The following is a 20,234-nucleotide window of genomic DNA, read 5'->3' on the forward strand; positions in this document are numbered from 1 at the left end:
GAACATGAGTTGTTCAGCACTTTCAGGAAATTCTTCTGTTCCTTGGATGTGCATGCAAGAAATGCATGAGTTAAATATGGTGCTAGTTTTTCAGTTTTAGTCATCTGTACTGGCCTTGTTTCTCTTTATGTGCAGCAAAGTCCAAATGTAGAAACCCCAATGCATCATGGTGAGGAATTCTAGTAAATATACTGCACTTAGTCTGCCTATCCTATCATAAAAGTACCAAGAAATGATGATTAATCCATTCATTTACCAAGTTCTGGGGCATTTATATGTTGTCTTCCATCACAAAAACAGACAATAGGAATCAGTAGTTCCAGGTTTCTTTGCAATGTGGGACAACTACTTTGGAAGAAAGACTCATACTTCAAATGTTATTGAAAAAAATCATATATAATACCTGTAGATAAATAGTTTTAAAGTTTTAATCTGTATTGTTCATCCATTTCAGACATCAGTGTTGATCAACACTAGAAACAGATTTAACTAAACAAAATTTAAGCTCTTTTTGCAAAGAGCTGACTCATTGCCACAATATTAATGTGTTAGCTGCCTACCCAAAGGTAGCATAAATGTTTGAAATTTCAGTTCATTTTGCAGTATTTAGTATTGCTGATGTCTGTGGAGCTGATTTTTCAGTTGCAAAAGTAATTTAAATAGTCATATAAATTTTATTTAAGCCTCTTTTTAGAGAGTGCTAGATTTCAAAAGAAATACAAACCCCAAGTTCTGCACAGAACTGAGCAGGTGGTTCCACAACAGCTAACTGAGATAAAAGAAGAAACTAGAGTGTGTGTATTGGTAACTTATGTTCATAAATTAAATGAAAACAGAGGTGTCTGGCCAGACAGCAAGTCTGTTCACTGCTGTTGCAGGCAGTCTGCAATATAATCTCACCCATACTTCTGAGATTCGAGCTCCAACACAAAAGTATTTAAATTGTTCTCAAACACTAGGCAGGAAAAATCATAAGAAAGCTGTGTAAGGAGCAGAGCTGAGGTGGTGCTGAAGGGAGAACTGATTCTTATCTGGAATTGAGGAGAGAGACAAGAACCATAGGGAATGGGATGAGCTCAGTGATACAGACGGTGAAAAAAGTTTCCCAGAAATTCATTATCTGAGTTGCTCTCCTGTCCTACCAGCTGGTTTCTCTTGCTTTGCCTTTGCTTTCACTAGCAGCTTCGAGCCAGCTTTAAAATTCTCTGCAGCTAACAAGAGGGTTTTTCCCTTTATTTGCCAGTCTTTGTGTCTGAGTCCTAAGGGAGAGACTTGGTACTTTTTGTGTTCTGCCTGCAGCATCTAACTTGCTCTGGTATAAACGAGTTTGATTCAGTGCCTGAAGGTCACTTCAGTCTTCCTGCCAAAAAGTTTCCTGAGGCCAGAGGTGGGTGACCTTTTCTGATAAATGGTTTGCTTTGAGAAGGACACAGGCCTGGTTTTTCCAAACATTGTAATTTGTAATTCAGAGCTGAATTTGGTTAAGTAACAGCAATGAGCTACAACATACAGAAAATACTATAGAGGTGTTTCCCTCCAACATTTCCAAACCAAACAGGCTTCATTTTCTGATGCTAGATTGCTTAGAGTCCCTTAAGGGCAGTTTGTGGGCATTTGGCACCAGCCCTACCAGGGAACAGAGCAGCTCATCCCTGAACTGTGCTGGAGACAGGCTCTGTAAGGATCCCACTCACCTCCTGTGGAGGCACATATTGCTTCTTGACTCTCCTGTGGTTCCAGGTCTGTGCTCCATATGATCCCATAAATGAGCGGTGAGGATGGCCAGACACTCCCTCCAGTTAACTGCAGGATGATATAAAGTTATTTTCATGTAGTCCTGAGCCCACAGAGGTTATTTTTGGTTTGATCTCTTACTCGGAAGCTGTGCATCCGAGGCTGAGGCATATCCATTCCTGTTAGCAGGCTTTCAGCTCCTGCAAGGGGATGGATATTAGTATCAAAAGCAAGCCAGAGACATTAAATGAGGTCAAGGTGACCTTTCATAAACATTAGATAACACAATAATTTAAAATGATGAATGAAATAGTTGAAAGAATGTTAATTATAACCTACAGTGCAGACACAGGATGGCCCTCGTAGCGTGGGCTGTGCAAAACTGTGAATATCTCTGGCAGCTGGGGACAGGGGAGGTATGGGGGGGAGCAGCAGGTACACTGACAAAGCAGCTTTTTTGCTTTCATTTCAAAGAGGTGAAATTCCTGCTGTCCTTGGACTAACCAGTGTGGCCTGGGTGGGGAGGAAGAAAAAAAAGAGAAATAGATTGCTTTCACAAATCAAGTGGGAAAAGACAAAGCTAAAAAATTATAGAGTTACATATGTTTTTTTAAAAGCTAATGACAGTTAACAGACAACAACTGGAAAGACTGGATTAAAATAATTTTCTTGCTAAGGTCCATTTGTGGTCAATACTGAAGAAGAAATTATTCAACCTAATGGTAAGTAGAGAAGTGTAACTTGTATTTAAGACAGCACTTGTCTGGACATCAGAGGTAGGAAACCAGGACTCTGAAGAATTATGTACTTGACTGTTTTATGTTAACAACTGTGGTGTCTGATTCTGCAAACACTAAAACCTGTGAGAGTGGAACTATTCTCCTGAACACATTATATATGAGTACAGCAATATAGATTTAACATATATAATTATTGGAGTCTTTGTCCCCACTATAATTTGAAATGATTGATCTCTGTTTTTAATTTTTTGTTTTAAACTGCAGGAATATACAGAGAAAATACATACTTATCTTGGAGCAGAAATGCTGGTTGTGTTTTGTTGCAATAAAAAGAGATTTTGTCCTTTTATACTGCAGCTTCATGAGCTTTCTTTTAAAAAATCAAAATCTTGTTTGTTGTCAGAGATAGTTCTTAACTTTGCTTTTTAAAATTGTATTCAGAAACCCCTTTGACACATAAGATAGAACACATGAAAGAAAGCCTTTCTCTTTTCTTTTCCCGCCCTCTTTTTTTTTTTTTTTGTCCTTCAGAGAAGTAACATAAAATATGTGTGTGGTGTAAGAACGTGTGCTAAAGTTTCATGTTTCAGGTAATCTCCTTTAAAATAATGGCAGTCTAGATTGCATCAGTTAGTTTAAAAACTGCTATGCTATTGGTAGGAAGAAAATGGGATTTGAGCCAAAATTTGCCTGCGTTACTGCCAAAGTCTGTATCAGATTTAAGACACATGCTTCTGCAAGCTTCCATGAAGGTTGTGAAAAAAGTTTTCATACAGAGTTGGATTACAGCTCTCGGCTCCAAACACTGGCCATTACACTACCATCTGAACAGCCTGCTGTAACACCGAGCACAGAATCGAGCAGATTTCTTACCCTTTCTGGACCACAGATGGATTTTGAATGTCTCCTTGTGTCCTGATGGAAGATATATTAACTTCATTAACTGGAATCCATACCTGATCGCTTGTGAGTGCGTATGTGTACACATACAGATACATATCTATTTAAAATCTTATCATGATTTTATTTCAAGTGTATCTAAGATCTGCTTTAAGAAATTACATTCTCTAGAGGAACTTACAATTGTTTTGAGCAGCAAAGAGACAGATTTTTACTCTCAGATGTTGGAATCCTTTGTGAGTTTATGAGAGAAATTCTGGAAGCTTTTCTGTGTTGGTGGTAGAGAAATGCCTTTTGAAAGAGACACTTCCAGCTGCACAACAACGACTGCGCAGTAACCTGTGGATTTTAAACATCAGAATGTACAAACCGTGGGCAACTGTGAATATTTTCATAATTTCTTTTCTACATCTGCTGCAAGGATCTGACTATGAGAATGGTTCTGTGAAGGTAAGTGAACTTTATTTACTGTGATTCTTAATAATACAAATTTCCAGAATTAGCTGCATTTCATGTGCAAGGTAGTGGGTTTCTTGCTGTTTTGGTAATGGATTGTTGGTTTTTTGTTTGGTAATGGTTTAGTTGCAGAGATGTTTGGCAGCCATAGAGGAAAATGAATCTACAAGGAACTTAAATCCATATTCTCTATTTAATTTTTTTTTTTTTACTAGTTATTAAGTACTTGTTGTGTACTTTGTTCTTGAGTTAAAATTTTAGTTTCAGTTATGGAAAATCAAAGAAAATTCTGAAAAAAAAGCATGAGTCAGAGTATTTAGAATATTTGGTAATTACACTTTTTTATTTCAGGTATTTATAACTGCAGGAATTAGTATGCTGGCATAGAAATTTTCCCTGTAAGAACACGTGTTTATCAGTTGTTCACTTGTTTGGCAGATATCAGAGAAACATTTTTCTTTTCCTTCATTAGAAAAAGTTATATAGGATTTTAAAATAAACAGCAACTAGTAATAATAGAGCACATTGCCTGGAAATTAACTTTTCTTCTGAATATAGTACATGAAACAAAATTTAAGCTGAACCCTCACCATGAGAGTAGGATTTTTCAGGTCTGACTTTGAGACAATGTGAGAACATCCAGGACAATCATTTAGAATAATCAGAACAAAAACTGGAACAAGTTTCTACATGTGCAGTCTGTCCAAAAATGATTAATTCAGTGTGTGGTCCAGAACAAATTATTTGTTTTTCACTAGCAGAGCAAAACAAGCTAATTTTTTTTTTCCACTTCAGAAAACCTCCTGCTTGCAAGCAATGGCCAGACACTATCCTGTGAGCCTGCTGCATGCTGACCTGTGCTTTAGGAAAGAAATGCTAAGTTGTGTGCCTAATTGCAGACTGCTGCTGCCAGCCCAGTAAGTCAGCAGTGGTGAGCAGTGTGTGCCTCAGGATGACTGATGCCTGCTGACTGCTCACAAGCTTTTAATTTACAACCTCAGCAATCAATGCTTTGAAGGCATTAGGACCAGAGTAACAAGCCTTGTTTAATACATTAACTTTGTGCACTGCATGACAAATCACTGGTTTTGTACCTGCAGGAATCACTTCATTTAAAGCAGAACGTGCTTTCTAACACAGAACAGTAACCATTTCATAATTGGCAGGGGTGATAATTCTAGCCACATGTGGGATGCAAGTTTATTCGGCACAGTAGTAAAACCACTAGAAAGCCCTTTCATTGTAAACTTTGAATCCATATCCACTTTGCCTAGAGTAAATGCAAGAGATCTTCTTGCTAGCTTATACTAGCTTACAGTTCATTCACTGTGACAGGATTGTCCATCCAACATAGGTGCAATTGTGATTATTTTCACTGAAATTTAGTTACCACTGTCAAGCAGCCAGCTTAGCCACAGGCTACTGTTCTTGAAGTAACTCACAGAGAGTTTCCAAGGCTATCTTAAAGAAATCTTACAGGTCACACTCAAAAAGGTATCACACTCAAATGCTGTATTTCACTTGCATTGGCTGCTGATTGCCAAAAAGAAAAGACTGCTTTGGTATAGACAGAGGCTTTTGGCTAAACCATTTGTTATTCCACATAGAGTGTTAGCTTTCTGTCTGGGTTGTTTTCTCCTGTATGACCTGTGGGCTTCTGTGTGTACACATGTGGAAATACACCACAAAACGTGCTTCATTTTACAGTGTTGGATGGCACACAGGGTTATGATTATTTTTACCATTTACACCTCAAATTGAATTTGCAGTACACAGAAATGAATTTGCATTCACTTACCCTACATCGTTTTTTTTAAAGTTCTTTAAGATCAACAGCAACATTGCCTGGATAAAACCCACAAGGTCAGGATGCAGCTTATACACAACTGATGAGACCTAGGAAGGGTTAAGAACCAGCAACCTGCTCTGCCCCCTGTTATATGAATCCAAGTTAGGTGAGCTCTGCCCAGGACACCTGACATTTTAAAGCTCTTTGTGTTTCAAACCATCAGGTGGCATCAGTGTGATATCATGCAAGAGTTTTGGGGGGCTAAGGGTTAAAATACTTTCTTTTCCCCTTCAAATATCCTGATTAAAGGTATGAATGTTAAAAGCTTATGTACAAGCTGCTGTGATCCAGCATCTCCATGGCAGTTGGCTTTTCCTAACCCTTCAGAAACTCCATCCTCTTCTGAGCACACAAATCCCTTTTCCCCACCATGTACATGTATTCCTTGCCTGCCAGACCTCTTCTTTCCTCTCTCCATTCCCAACCTGTTCTGCTCCCAGTTCTTGGCCTGTGTTCCCTCACCTCCAGGACTCAGGGACTCAGTTTTCCAATTGGTCTCTTTTTTGTGCTATCCTTCCCACTTGCTTCCTCCTGGATGGGGACATCCTTCTTCTGCCACAGACCCTCAGTTCCTCAGAGACAGCCCTAATGGACACTTTTGTTTTCCAGTCATATCAGACCATGGTTCCCCCTTCTCTTCTCCATCCACAGCTCCCTTCTTTGTCCCTGTGGTTTTAACTGCCCCAACTGTCCTTTTCCTGACCCATTTTTGTTTTTATCTCCAAAGATGATCTCAGCCTCCTTGGCCAGGCCTTGCCCTCCTCCATGGGTATTCATTTCCTTCCCTCCCGCAGGCAAATCCAGCAGCTTCCTGTCCCTGGATGCCAGATCCCTGTGACCTGGGGGGGAAGAAGGGCAGGTCCTGCTCTCAGCCCCATAGGCTGGACCTGCACCCATGGGTGGCCTGCACCCAGGTCCCACTCTGCTCCTGAATGGAACCAGCACAGGACCTGACTGCTGCAAAGCCCCGGGAGGGCTAAGTGGACGTTTTTCAAAGATAGCAGTGTACACATCTGAGGCAAAAAAGAAGGCTCCTCAGGTATCAAAAATTCACATCTGTGATTCACAGTAGGGAAACAGAAAAATTTTTTGCACAGATAAAGGAGGAGTTTCATCCTCCACTGCGGTCAAACCATTTTGACAGAGAAAGCAAAAACAATATTAAAATAATTTTGAGGCAGACATCTGGTATGGAAAGTTTCAGCCTGAACATCAAATGTGTGCCAGTCAGAAGCACAACTGGAGCACAGGCTCATGGTGGGAAGCAGTGGGCAGCCTCAGGCAGGGGCAGCACAGCCACACAGGTGTCCAACAGACTTGGCCCCAGAGCTGGACTGGTGTCAAGGGTGGTCCTTGCCTTCCAGTGGCTTGGTTCAGGATGCCAACCTAATATATAAAGTCCTCATGGAAGAATTACATTTCCACGTGGATTTTCTGAAGACTGAGAATTATTTTTATAAGGTTTTTTTTTTCATCAGGAAATGCTTTAAAAATTCCTTATTGAACTTCTTGTCCCAACAGTCTCTTATGTTTTGGAACCTCTCAGCTAGAGAACCGCAAATTTCACTGTCTCTCTTTCTGTCTCTCCCCCTCAAATTTTTCCTCTCCTAGAGCAGAAACAGACATAAACTACTTTTTCCAGAATTTTAAAATTAGATGTGAAGAGCTATGTCCTATATTCATCAGAGCTGAGGCAAATTTTTTGCCAAGAAAAGCCAAGGATCCATTGGAGCTGCTTCTGCCTTCCAACACTAAAACTACCTCTCTAATGAGGCAGCAAGTTTTGACCTCAGAGAACTAAAATCTCATTGCTTTCCTCCTCAATTCTGCTGCTTCACATTATTAATAAAGCGTTGGAGGACAGGCAAGAGAAAGGAACAACTGGTCACTTCCAAGTTAAACAGACTCAGAGTCTTTTCCTTTTTGCAGAGGTGTTCTCCCCATGTTGAACCCTCCTTTGGTTTTGTTAGAGAGAAACCCAGAGTGGATAGGCTTGAGGACTGTCCCTGAGCAACAAAGCTGCTTTCTGATCAAAGACCAAGGGGTCAGATGGGCTTAGCTGGGAGGTAAACATGGCTGCTCTCTGTTACATGCACTCCTTTTCCACAGCTAAAACTTTTCTACTTCTGCGCTAAACATTGTTCAAGCCTCCCGCGGTCGCTCTTGCTCAAACAGATCTTCTTCATCTCCTACTGTCCCTGTGAACTGCACTCTCCAAACACAGCTGGTACATAGTCCTTGTCCACTGGGGAGAGGGAAGCAGCACTTCCCCACCCTCCTGAGGCCCTGGACCACCTAGGTGGAGAACGCCTTGCCCTTGGGAAGTCATGGAACTACTGGAGAGCCATCACACCATGGGCGGAAGAGATCAGGAAGCTCTTTACATCTTTCCTAGAGCCAGCTGCAGTCTGTCTGTCTGTACAACTGAAACAGAGCTCTGTGAGGAAACCTGAGCAGCAGAGCTGGCTGTAAGCTTTTGTCTCTGTAATTATAACTGACACTGGTTTTCAGACAGATCTTCACAGCTTTCTACAATCTGCTTGCAAATGTTGCTCAGTTTCTAGAACAGTTAGATTCTAAAAATCTTCTGTGCAATGGGATCTCTTCCTCAAAGGCAACTACTGAAATTCCAGCAAAGTGCTCAACTGCTAGAAAACGGAACTTGAAATGTCATTGGGAACAATTCCTCTGTTTAAAATGGGAAGCTGGGTTTGAGGATGAAAATCTTTTCATCCTCAAATCCAGCTTCCTTTCAAAGTTAGGAAACACGTCTAAACAAATATTATGAGATTGTGGTTTTCAGAAGTATTTCATTCTCCCAGTTTTGTCTGCTGCTTTTGATTCTCTGTGATTATCATATCTGATAGGCACAATGAGCCAAAAATGTGTGAAAATACACTTACAGCATTCCTTCAGAAATGATTGTTTTTGTGTTTTTCCTTCAGAAGGGAGAAGCTATCAGGGAAGTTTTGAGGAAAGCCAATTTGTTCTGCCTTATCTGCTACTGTCTTGACAAGGTGCACTGAAGGCAAACAGAACAATCCTGTATTGTTTTCATGCCACAGAGCATCCGTCCTTGGCTCTTATCAATTTGGAAAGGCAACTATTAACACACTGCTACTTTATCAAGAACAGCTCTTGCTCATGAGAAAGAGCAAAAAAATTCCACCCAGCTGCTGATCCAATCCAGTCCATCTCAGCTGGGATTTTAATGTCTGAGGACAGAGCAGAGCTTGGAAAAGTACACCAGGCTGTGTAGATTATTCAGATGCAGCATTTGAGAAACCAAATTATCAGATGTTTGAAATTAAGCACTAATTAAACTTCGCCATTGTAGCTCACACTTGAAAGTCTGTGAAACCAAGGGGAGGCAAGAAGGCAGGTTCAGAGGGCAGTGGGCCATAATTTTGGTAATTGGTAGTCTGAAAGCAACCAAAAGAAGCCATCAGCTCAGGCTCATCAAGTGTTGCTTGTTTCTGTTTCAGCAGTCTACTGGTGCTTTCTCCCCACAGGCATTTGTGTTGTTCATAACCAATGGTGTGGTGGTATCAGTGTAGGCTCCCACAGGGGGCAAGCAGAGAAAAGATCTGCCTGAAAACAGGAAAGAAAAACTGGTGCAAACTCTGGCTGGTGAGACCTCTGCCATGGTGTCTGCAGTTTTCATTCTGATCAACACTGCTGCTATTCCAGACAAGGTTTACTTGGGTCTTATCTCCTGGGGACACCATACTGGCATTTGGGAAAAAGAAATGTTTACAGTTGTTGTAGGTGATAACTCATTTATTTTAATTCCCACTAAAAAAACCCAAAACTTGTATGATACATTTTATAGTTTTCACACAGTAGCATCTGTGATTTTTTTTAGGCCTTTCTCTCAGGGCAAGTAAGTCCAGTTACAAAACTGGCTTTTGCCCTTTCTTGAACTTGGCTTTGAGACCATCCTGCTGAGGGGGGGAAAATGACCTGAGCTATTCTGCTGCAGGGAAGTAAATCTGATATGGTAGCTTTTCTACAGAAACACTTATTCCTGAGAAATGTCTTATTCCTCTCACTATGTGCCATTCCCTTATCTACTTCTCCACCTGCTTCCTACCTCCCCAGCATGCTTTACAAATCATCATACATCTTGCTGGGATTTGAGGAATGCAAACAAAATGCTGAGTGGCCCCACTACAGCTGCACAGACCCCCTTTGCCTGTGGGAAGACCAAACAGAATTTTTTTAACATCCTGGAGAGAGAGAGAGAGTAATACATGGGCTTCTGTACCAATGAACAGCAGAACAACTGCACAGGCTATTTTAGCTTTCTTGCATTAAGAAAAAATTCAGTTTCCTTCCTTTGTGAAGGACAGCTGAGTATTGTATTTTTTGCCCAAATGTGAGTTAAGGTGTGCGAGCCCTCAGCTGGTGGTAGGACGCCATCTAGGGTCCTTCTGCTTCCACAGAGCCGTACTGAGCACAAACACCGTGGAGCTGGACTCCTGGGATTCGGCAATCCGGTGTGGGCACCACGTGAAGGGGTTTGGAAAGGGGTGACCACCCTGCTCACCGTCAGGATGGGTTTTCCTGAGCCATGCTTTCATGGGAATCAGGCTGTGCTGTGACAGCTCACGGTCACCGGCTGCACTGTGGTCACCGTGCGAGTGCAGCTGGGGAGGGAATTCTATTTGAGTCACCGTGAATTGCAAAAAAGTTGCATCATGTTACTAGATCATATGTCACTTTGCACACAGAGAATGTGCCACAAAGACAGGCAAAACTTTTCACTTTAATTAGCAGCATGACTCAGAAACCATGTTAGGATACTTTTCTGAATTGCTAGGGAAATATTACTCAAGAAAAACTACAATTCCAGGAAAATGTGTGCGTGTGATTGGGGTAACATAAGTTCATCCAGTGTTGGCAATGGCTTTGCTTTGTGAGTGACATTTTGAAACCCAGCTGTCCAATTGGCTAGTCATACCACCAAAACATTTATTAAAGTGTCTTGGGGAAAACCCAAAAACCAATGAAAGCACTAACTGAAAGACCCTTCATCACATTAAATAATATTTTCAAATATTAAAAGAACACATAGTCATCTGATTTCATGCAGGTCTCTGTTACTGAGCCATTCCAAACTCACTCTCCAAACCTCAATGACTTCCAAAGAATGGACAAATATCAAGAGACAGTGACTACAGCCTGGACATGCTCTTTGTAAACACATTAAATATGCTATTTTTGATGTGTGCACCCTGTCATAGTGTTGGGCCAGCACCTAACCTGGAGTACAGTGAAGTGATAATGTTCTAGCTGAGCTCTGTCTTGAGCAGAAATCTGCCTCAACACATTGCAGCAACGCAAGACCATCTGAGCAAGCTTACAAGCAGAAGCTCAGAAAATGTACTGTAAGACTCCCAAAGCTGTCAGCAGAATTCAGGATATATCAGTGAGTTGCCACACTGGACATTTATGACAAATCATCTGTGTTGTTTCACTTACCAAATGAATGTACTTTGCATGACCACTGTAGGAGGGGCCTAAAGGTAAAGTCTCAATGTAGTTGACTAGGCTTGAACAGGAAGAAAATCCATAACTTAGCAGACCAAATCTTTTCTTTCATATACTGTTGGAAACAAGGTGACCCCGTGGCAGGGAGAAATGATGCATCTGACTGCATTGATATCAGAAGGCTAATTAATTATTTTATTATACTATATTATTCTATACTCTATTACACTACATCTAAACTGAATGTGCACAAGCACCCAGCTCAACTCCACTGCACAGAATCTCGTGACTGTCAGCCGACAGTCCTGACACACACACCTGGATTCAATTGGTCAGTGAATCACAGCACTCACACCAGAATCCAATTACCAATTCCCTTCAGGTAAACAATCTTCCACAATGCATTCCACTTGTGAGCAGCAAGAGGTGCAGCAATTGAGATAAGAATTCTTTTTTCTTTCTCTGTGCTTCAGAGATGTGAATCCCAGAAATATCCTTGGGAAGTTGTGTGTTGCTTGTCTCTGTGAAGAGAAATGTGGCCACAATACACCACTCCAGCTTTTCCATTACTGCCAGCAAACTGATGCACAGTGGATGCTGTTACCTTCAAAATCACAACTGGAGGATGTTTCCTATGAGAGCCAAAAGACCTGGCTGTGGGAAGAAGCCTCTGTTTAATGAGAGTGACAAAGCTGATACTCAAAATGTTTACTGGCTGAAAAAAAGTGCCTCATTTTGGTGTAAAGACCTAACTGGCTAAAAGTATATAGTTCTGAGAGGTATTTTGATAAAATATTATCAGTCTCTGCTTTGAACATAAAAAATTATATGAAATTATATGAGATTCATGCTTCCACAAAAACATGTCCTGTTCTGATGTTTTTAGTTATTTGCCTTCAATATTTTGGTTTATTCAAGAGAGAATACAGCAACCAAATATCTCATCTCCAAGGATTTTTATAATGTAAGCATGCTACTAAAGTGCAAGAAGTCCGATTTGTTTGCTGTAACACCACAAAAGATCTATTCTAGTTAAAAGGCCACTCAAAATATAAAACAGCTGTTCTCTTGAAGCCCCAGAGAAGTTAATATGATTTGCTTGTGAAAACATTTGATCTTCAGCTAAAGTAGAAGCTGTTTTATCATCACCTTGACCACCAAGTTTAGAAAATGGGTAATTAGGTCTCTTCTTCAGTGGAAGTTAAACTGGAGACCAAGAAGGAAGACTCTCAAGAAGGAGTGTCTGGATGAAGCTTTTTACCACACTGAACATGAGGTGGAGCGGTCTAGAGCTTCCTCCTCCTCTGGTTTGTGTCTCAGTCAGACGATGTGCTGGCAGGATTTTAGCAGAAGAGGCCCTCAACCATCACCAATGCATCAGTGAGAAATGGGACAGTCTCAGGTGGATGTCCTCCTGTCAGCCCTCTGCCACCTCATACAACACCTGGCCACACTATAAATTGGACCATTTCTTTTCCTCCTAAACCTACAAGTGACATATCTGTCAGTCCTTTTTCGTGTGCTCTGGCACAGAGTAGAACTCTACACTGCTCCTCTTTCAGGCCATGCAGCTTCTCTTCCAGCAGCCATGGCACACAGGACCTCAGGATGGAGTGCTGTGGTTGCACTCACTCTTTCCTGAGAGCATGCACAGCCAAGGCCAACGCTCCCTAATTCTCAAGGCAGACTGCAGAGAGGTTTTGCACAGATTCTGGGTGAGGGAAGCAAAATTTTCCTGTGCCTGTTCTTCAGTCCTTGATCTTTTTCAGGAAAGAATTTTCATCCCTTTGTGTATTTTTTCGCTATATACTTGGACAATACAGCTGCATGCTTTCAATATAGCTCTCACTGGAGAAAAAACCCTTTTTAAAAAGTGACAGCTGGAAATTTGTCTCACAGGGCCCAAACTTGTCCTCGCTATAAACAGAATGCCCCTTCAGGTTATTAATGTTGTAACAGTGATGATCAAATGAATGTTCAGTCTGGGCAAGGCAGTGCTCTGAGAGAGATGAAACATTTTTAGAAGAGATTTGAGTATTTGTTTACAATATTTTGAAGGTGAAGTACTGCATGCTCCTGAAATTTCATCCATGCTTTTTGAGATAACAAAGACTGTAATAGCCACTTAAAAATCCCATGACAAGCCCATCATGTTTCAGAGAATAATTTTAGTAGGAAGTCAAAATATCTAATTGTTTTGTCTCTCTATGGTCATGTTCACTATAATTAAAAATAGCTTATTTGTGCACTAATAATGTACACTGATGCTTCCAGAGGGAATATAGCCAGGGATGCAGCTTCATATATCAGAAGTTCATAGCTGACAGAGAATCAAAAGTATGATTTTACTGGAGCTGTTGAAAAGTAAATGCTCTTTCTCTCCTTGGATATGAAATACAAAGTGATAATAAAATTACTGCATGCTAATATGTGTCAGACATGTGACAAAGTTAGATGCCTCATGATAGATATTTATGGGGTGCTGCAGTTGCTTGTTGATAGGGCAGTAAGTCACTCCTCCAAGCCTCATATTTTCAAACTGCAGAAGATTCTCTCACTATTTTATTACCTGTTATGCAACACCCCAAGGATACAAGATGCTGTATTATAGACAATATTTGTTATGATAAAATTTGGCAATGGTTGAGCTCCTGCTACCTAAAAATCATGGTGGTATCACCCTGAGTGATATCTTCTGTGTTTCCTTGGTACTCCCTTTGGATGAATGCCTTCCTCTCTTTTCTCGTATATTTTGCTTTGGCCACAGACACCAGGTTAGGTATCATCTCTTCATTTCACATTTTTACCTGACTCCAAACTGATAGGAGACACAATAATGTTAAAATACTACCAGTAATGATGAAAACCCTCAAAAGAGTTCTTCTTACTGCAAAAACTCCACACAAGCTTGTCATTCTTACCAGGAAAATGTCGTTTTTCGTGTTGGTGTCATAGTGGCAGGAGCTGCTTGGCATTTTCCTGCCAACAGAGAACCAAGCTTTTCCATGGGAACTCCCTTGCAGTTCCTTGGCCACACGAGCTCACAGTCTGTGTGCTGGGAGCCACAGCATGGCTGGGCAGCTGCACCATGGCTTTGGGGCAGGGAATGGAGTGCTTTTTTCTGCCAGTCCCAGGTCCTTCTGACCCTGGTGCAGTTGCACTTCCTGGATGTGTACCTCATAAATTCCTTGTGCTTTAGATGAGGAGAGGTTATTTAATCTCATTTGACTAGGATTCAGGTCTCCTCACTACAGCTAAGCTGGTGATCTGCCAGTTCATCCTTCAGCATCAGTGGAGAGGCAGAGGCATTTTGGAGGCACAGCTATATCAACAGGCTTTAGAATGGGATGAAAGTTCACCCAGTGGCCCTATTTTTTTCCAATATCTATGAGAGGAGTCTCAGATAAATAGTTCATATTCATTCAGGTGAATAGAATCATAGAATCAGATTATTTTTTATTTTTGATAATTGTGGGATTGGCAGGGAGCTGTAGGCACTCTATATCCACAAGATGAGCCTGCAACTATAATCAGTTTATACACTGTGGTAAAATCACCTTGGGGAATGCATCGTGGAAGAGAAAAGGAGCTTGTTTTCAGGTATAGCACACACAGAAGCAAAATTCCTTGGTATTTTCTTGTGGTGATGAATCATCTACCTAGTATTTAATCTGGTTTGAATCTAGTTCTGAGATTAGCCTTCGGGCAGCACTGGAACAGGGAGAATTCACCTTCTGATTGCATCAAGTCTTTGTCTTCTACATAACTTCTCTTGAACTGGATGCAGTTGCTACAGCTGCATAAAGCACACAATGCTGGCATAAGGGTTCAAAATGCCCTCACATGCTGCCAGTACTCTTTGTGTTCAGGTGCCCTCATTTTGAGACAAAACTTCCACCCCCCAGATTGGTTAATTTTGAAAGCTTCAGTCAGACCTTATGTAAAGCCTGTTTGGCCAAGTTTTGATACAATGGCATTAAGAGAATCATCACAGTGATGATTCTATGCAGCTACAATCTGCTTTTACTGGCAAGATAAATCTGTAACCTTCTTTCTATGGCTTAGCTGCTGAGAGAATGGATCATAAAACAATTCAAGGTTATCGAGAGATTCCTTAATCATTTGTCCTGGCCCCAGACACAGTGGTAATACTGAAAATTTCCATTGGTATTTATGCAGCACTTGCCATGACAGTGTCTGTGACCCTAACTCAGAAAAACATTCCTTATCAGAAGAATTCTTACACGTGTTTAGCTTTAAGCAGAGGTTTATGTCCTACTGTGTGGCTGGGGCTTAAGGAAAGTAATCATGTGTAAAGCTTTCAGGATATATTTCCTGGGTCTGTGAGCATGCTTGATTACAGAGTGAAATGCAGGCAGATTGAGCAAAATATAAATTTCTATCAATTTTTATTTTTGCCTTCCCACGCACACCAAGTATTATTCATCTCCATCAACGCAGATCATTCATGCATCCGTTTTCTTAAATACAACCTCATTTTTTTTATGCTATAGGTCCTCAAATAAATTTAGGACCTTAGCAGGCCTTTTTTTTACTGTTGTACTCCACATCTTTCCTCTGTTGTTCAAAATACCTTCAGGAGCTCTTGAAACACATCATTAATGCTGCTGAAAAGAGCAGCACATGTCAAGGAAAAAACGAAAGAAGTTCTTCAAAGGTGGGTTCTGCTGTCTTTCTTAGACATAATTTTGATTTATTTTTCCTAAGCAGGAAATTAGGAGCTTGTCAAGGGTGGAGAAGAGATGCAAACTGCAGAGCTGCAGCCCCTGATAGGGTATGGCCAATATTAGGACTCAAGAAAGGGCCCAGTTTGAACAGGGCAGGCTGTCTGTGGGATTGTGCATTTGTATGACATGATGCATAAGCCAAACATTGGACTAGCATAAATCACTGGGGAAATGAACTCAGTGGCTGGTTTTAGTCAGTGTCCAAGGTGGGAAAAGCCACTGAATGTATCACTGCATTTTCTCTTGTTCCTTTCCAGTGCTGACTACTTTTAGGGTTTTTCTGGCATCTGAGATTACTGGGAAGAAGATAGATAGCCCATTATGGTTTCTTTTGGAAGGACAAGAGTTGTAATTATCCAAAAATCACAATGGTAACTCGCGTTATCATTTCCTGATGATTGTTCATTGCCAAAATAGAGGAAAACAGATATTCCTCCTTGAACTGAAGAATAATTTTGGAATATATGAGAGGTCAGTGTTTTGAAAAACATGTGACTTCAGTAAATTAGGAATCTGGTTTTTATTTCTGGGTATGGGATCTGTTTTTTGATAAGGTACTTAGAAAAATTACACTAATAGCTGCAGAAAGCTGAGGAGATAAGAATGAACTACTTAAACCTGCTACTTTGATATTTGTTATTGATAAATTCTACTCAACCATTTCTCACAGGAAATAGCATGTCTCTGGTGGACTATGGGCTGTACATTGATGGGTACTGAAAGTTTAGGACATCTGGAGCTTTCCAGTAATATGGCTCCACAGGTAATTTTTTCATTTGGGAGCATGGAAATGACATTGCCATGGTCCTTTCCCAAAGACCCCTTGTCTAATTTGTTTTTCTCCCAACTCCTAATGTATATTTTAAGGTTTCTGAGGCTGGAATTCATGATTTTGCTCCGTATGTGTACTATGCCAAGGGCAGTGAAGTTCTGCTCCATATCTTGGTTGCAACCATTACAACCAACAACTTCCACAATGGTGACAGCTCACCTCAGCTGACCACTAAAATCTGTGTCAATGTGAAGGAAAGTTGTATGGGGGCATAGAAGGGAAAAAAATTGATGTTCCTCTAGACTAGGAGGCTGAGCAGCTCAGCCTGAGATAGGTTTCACTAGACTCCCACCTAGCAGAATATGGGGAAAGCAGTGAAAATAAACAATATAAAAGCACAGTGGGATCCAAGCAGTTCAAGATGTTGAGAGCAGACTGGAGAATGGGAAGGGAACCTGGAAGGAAGGAATGTAGTCATCAGGGAAAGACTGAAAAAGGGAGGTAGGGATATCTGCAAAGAGGGAAAGAGCATGTGCAGATGGCTACAGTCAGGGGAAGCAGTCAGTGGTTCTGTTCCTCTTTTGCTTTTTGTGAGGAGCTGGATCTCCCAGAAATGTCAGTGAAATGTCAGTCTGACACCTATGTATCTTTGCTCTGCTCTGTGGCTGAGTGAAGAGCTCCCCTCCTGTTCAAATGTTAGTTTTAGCTGCTTTCCACTTGCTATCAAAGTGAGAGGGCATAAAATCCTAAATCAAATGACAGGAAAGTTTGGGACTCTGTTGAATCTAACACCCTCCTCCAGTTTCATATTTTGAAAGATTTATTCACATTTCTGCCCAAGCTGCACTCTTCTAAGTAGGTCTTTTCAGCCAGCCAGAGTATGTCTGTATCTAAACAGAGCTTGAATTCAAACAGTAAATGAAAGACGTCTCCAGACCTGCGTGGTGCCCTATGGTACTTCATCCTTGGTATTATCTGAGACTGTAAGAGGTTCTGTGTTTTTATTTGGTGTTGTCCTTTTCCAAATAGTATGACCAGAATTGAATACTTTGGAAAGATTTCATGACAAGTTCAGGCTGTAGGGGCTTTGTCCTGCTGATAGAGGTGATGGACCTTCTACACTTTTCATTTTTTAAGCTTTTATTTTTGAATGCTTTTAGGTTGTGGGCAGCCACCTCTGTGGTCAAAGTGTATTACAATGAGGATGTCTTTCTGGTGGCTTAACTGTTTGCTGTTTGCTCTAGCAAGCATTTAGAACAAGGTTTTAGATAAGAGCATTGTAGTAATCTCAAACAAATCAAAAGAAACACATAAGGGGCTTTTCACTGTTCCTGTTTTGACACTTAGCAAGATTGGAACAAAATTTGGTGCTTCTCTTCAGATGTTTTATACCCCAGATAGCTGAGTTGAGATATGTTTGACCAAATGTCTACCACAGTAATACCTCTTGTGATTTGGTGAGCCTGGCCTTACTGGTCATCCAGAAAAAAGACTTTCAGTCTGATTTCAAATGAATCATGTTCTATAAGTGTCTATATTTCTCTGTCTTTGCTACAGAAGGAGCTCAGGGCAACCAGGTCATTAACAAAATAGATGTCCCTGCTGTAAAATCCTATAACTACTTGAGAATCAGACCTCCCTTGGACACCAGTAGTGCCTTCAGCTCACCATGTTGCCTCGTGTCAGCAATGCCCAGAGACAAAGACCATCCTTTATCTCTGTAGTGCTATTGTTATGGGAAAGGGTGCCAGGAAATTCTGTACGGGATAGGGAATCCTGTGAAGTTAAAAAGTCAGCTGTGAAATGTGTTCCCTCTGGGAAGAAGTCAAATATAAGAAGCAGGAATACAATTATTCTTATGTTATCGTCGTAGGCAACAGGCAATCCCATCAAGCTGCAGGGCTTGGTAGGTGTTAGGAAACATGGTGAGAGAAGGGGCAACAGATTGACTTCAGGGCTGAATAGCTTAGGCAAGCTCATATTTTGCTCATCTAATAATCAGGGCTTGGTTTAGTGGTGAACACAGCAGTGGTGTTGGGTTGATGGTTGGACTTGATGATCTTAGAGGTCTTTTCCAACCTTAACAATTCTGTGATTAATAAAACCTCTTGATATAGGAGTAAGAGAAATTGAGAAGCTAGTCATCCCAAACTGCTGACTTTTACAAGAAGTGCAGGGATATATCTTCCAAGTTCCAGAATGCTATCATCTCATTTTACAGGTTCTCTGTAAATTAAGACTAGTTTAGAAGTGTTGGATGCTGATTCAGCTAGAGCATTCTTTTGTACCGCAAAGAGAGAGGAAAAAAGTTAATGTTTAATAGAGTTCAGTTTTGATGTCTTTGGTCCCATTACCATGCCAGTTCTGGTCCTACACTTGCATGTTTTGCAAGACCAAGGAGACAGTTTGTGAATGGGAGTGAATGGGAACATAAGCTGTGGTTCTTAGAACAAATAAGTCTTGACGCATTAACCTCAAGCTGAATTTCAGCTTTCCTGGATCAGCAAAATTCTGGGTATCTTGTTTGTAAAACTGTCTAGAAATTCAGTTACTGGTGCTAAGTATTCACATTCCTTCTGACCTATTTATTCATAAGTATTGAGATGGGGTTTCTACTTTTTACCACATATGAAATGCATGAGAAATCATTCACCTATGAAGCAGCCATCTCTATTATGAAATATGGCAACTTGCTAGAGCACAATATAATGTTCTGTATGGGCATAAAAGGAGAGCAAACAATTTTTTCTGAGTTAACTACTTAAGGAATTTTAGGTCAGTGAAAGGTAATTACCCAAAATTAACTTGGCCCATGTGTACAGGCTAACATCTGTACTGTTGTGAACTAAATGCCACAGATGTCTTTATAACAAGTAACAGATGCACTCAGTGCTTGGATTTCAGATCTCATCTAAAAATCTTCCTGTTATAGGTGGCCCTTTCCCTCACTCCTTCCCCAGCCCTACACAGATCTACTGGCTCAGACTGCTGTCTGCTGCACACCTCATGGACAGCCTCTTGTACTACAGCTTTGCTTTAAAGAGATGGAATTTTATTTACAACAGCTGGCACTGCAGCCCTTTGTTTGCAAGTCAAAAAATACAGTTCACTGTATGACCAGAGAGTACAGCTGAGAGAGCACCAGCCCAGTGCAACACAGACATTTACAAAGATAACCTCTTACTTGTGCTGGAGACTGTTTTCAGCAGATCTGGTGAGTCAGTGGAAATAAATTCTCAGAGCCTTGATAAAGGCACAAACACAGATGTCAGAAAGCAGCAGCCAAAGAAAGCACTATTGTTACAGGATGCTGAGCAATATGAAGTGTTAAACAGCTATTTTTAAAGTGAATATTAACTTCAAACTGATGGTACAGGTCTTTGTAGGGAGCTTTCTCCAATGGAAGCAGAATGGTCATGAGCATCAGAGAGGTGGAAAATGCAATGACTTTGCTAATGCTGCTGCACAGCCAGAGCTCTGAGGCTGGACATGGGCAGGACCCAAGTGTAGTCACAATGGGAGATGGCAGATGCATCCTGCAC

At 40.9% G+C, this 20,234-nt stretch overlaps 1 protein-coding gene across 2 annotated transcripts in view; it reads left to right on the top strand.

Moving 5' to 3' along the window:
• VEGFD (vascular endothelial growth factor D) overlaps positions 1-20,234 on the top strand; it is a 51,011-nt gene that overhangs the window by 17,206 nt on the left and 13,571 nt on the right. Inside the window, exon 1 of one of the 2 annotated variants that reach the window (XM_071431146.1) lies at positions 2,728-3,824. The exons of the other annotated variant lie outside the window; for it this stretch is intronic. Within the exon in view, the coding sequence (XP_071287247.1) occupies positions 3,735-3,824 (90 nt within the window). The 5' untranslated portion in view covers positions 2,728-3,734. Of the gene's footprint in view, positions 1-2,727; positions 3,825-20,234 lie in introns of those variants that run through there. 2 annotated transcript variants of the gene reach the window in all.

Source organism: Agelaius tricolor, unplaced genomic scaffold, assembly GCF_023055355.1.
Source record: "Agelaius tricolor isolate 1412-34295 unplaced genomic scaffold, bAgeTri1.0.p SCAF_7, whole genome shotgun sequence".
Taxonomy (NCBI): domain Eukaryota; kingdom Metazoa; phylum Chordata; class Aves; order Passeriformes; family Icteridae; genus Agelaius; species Agelaius tricolor.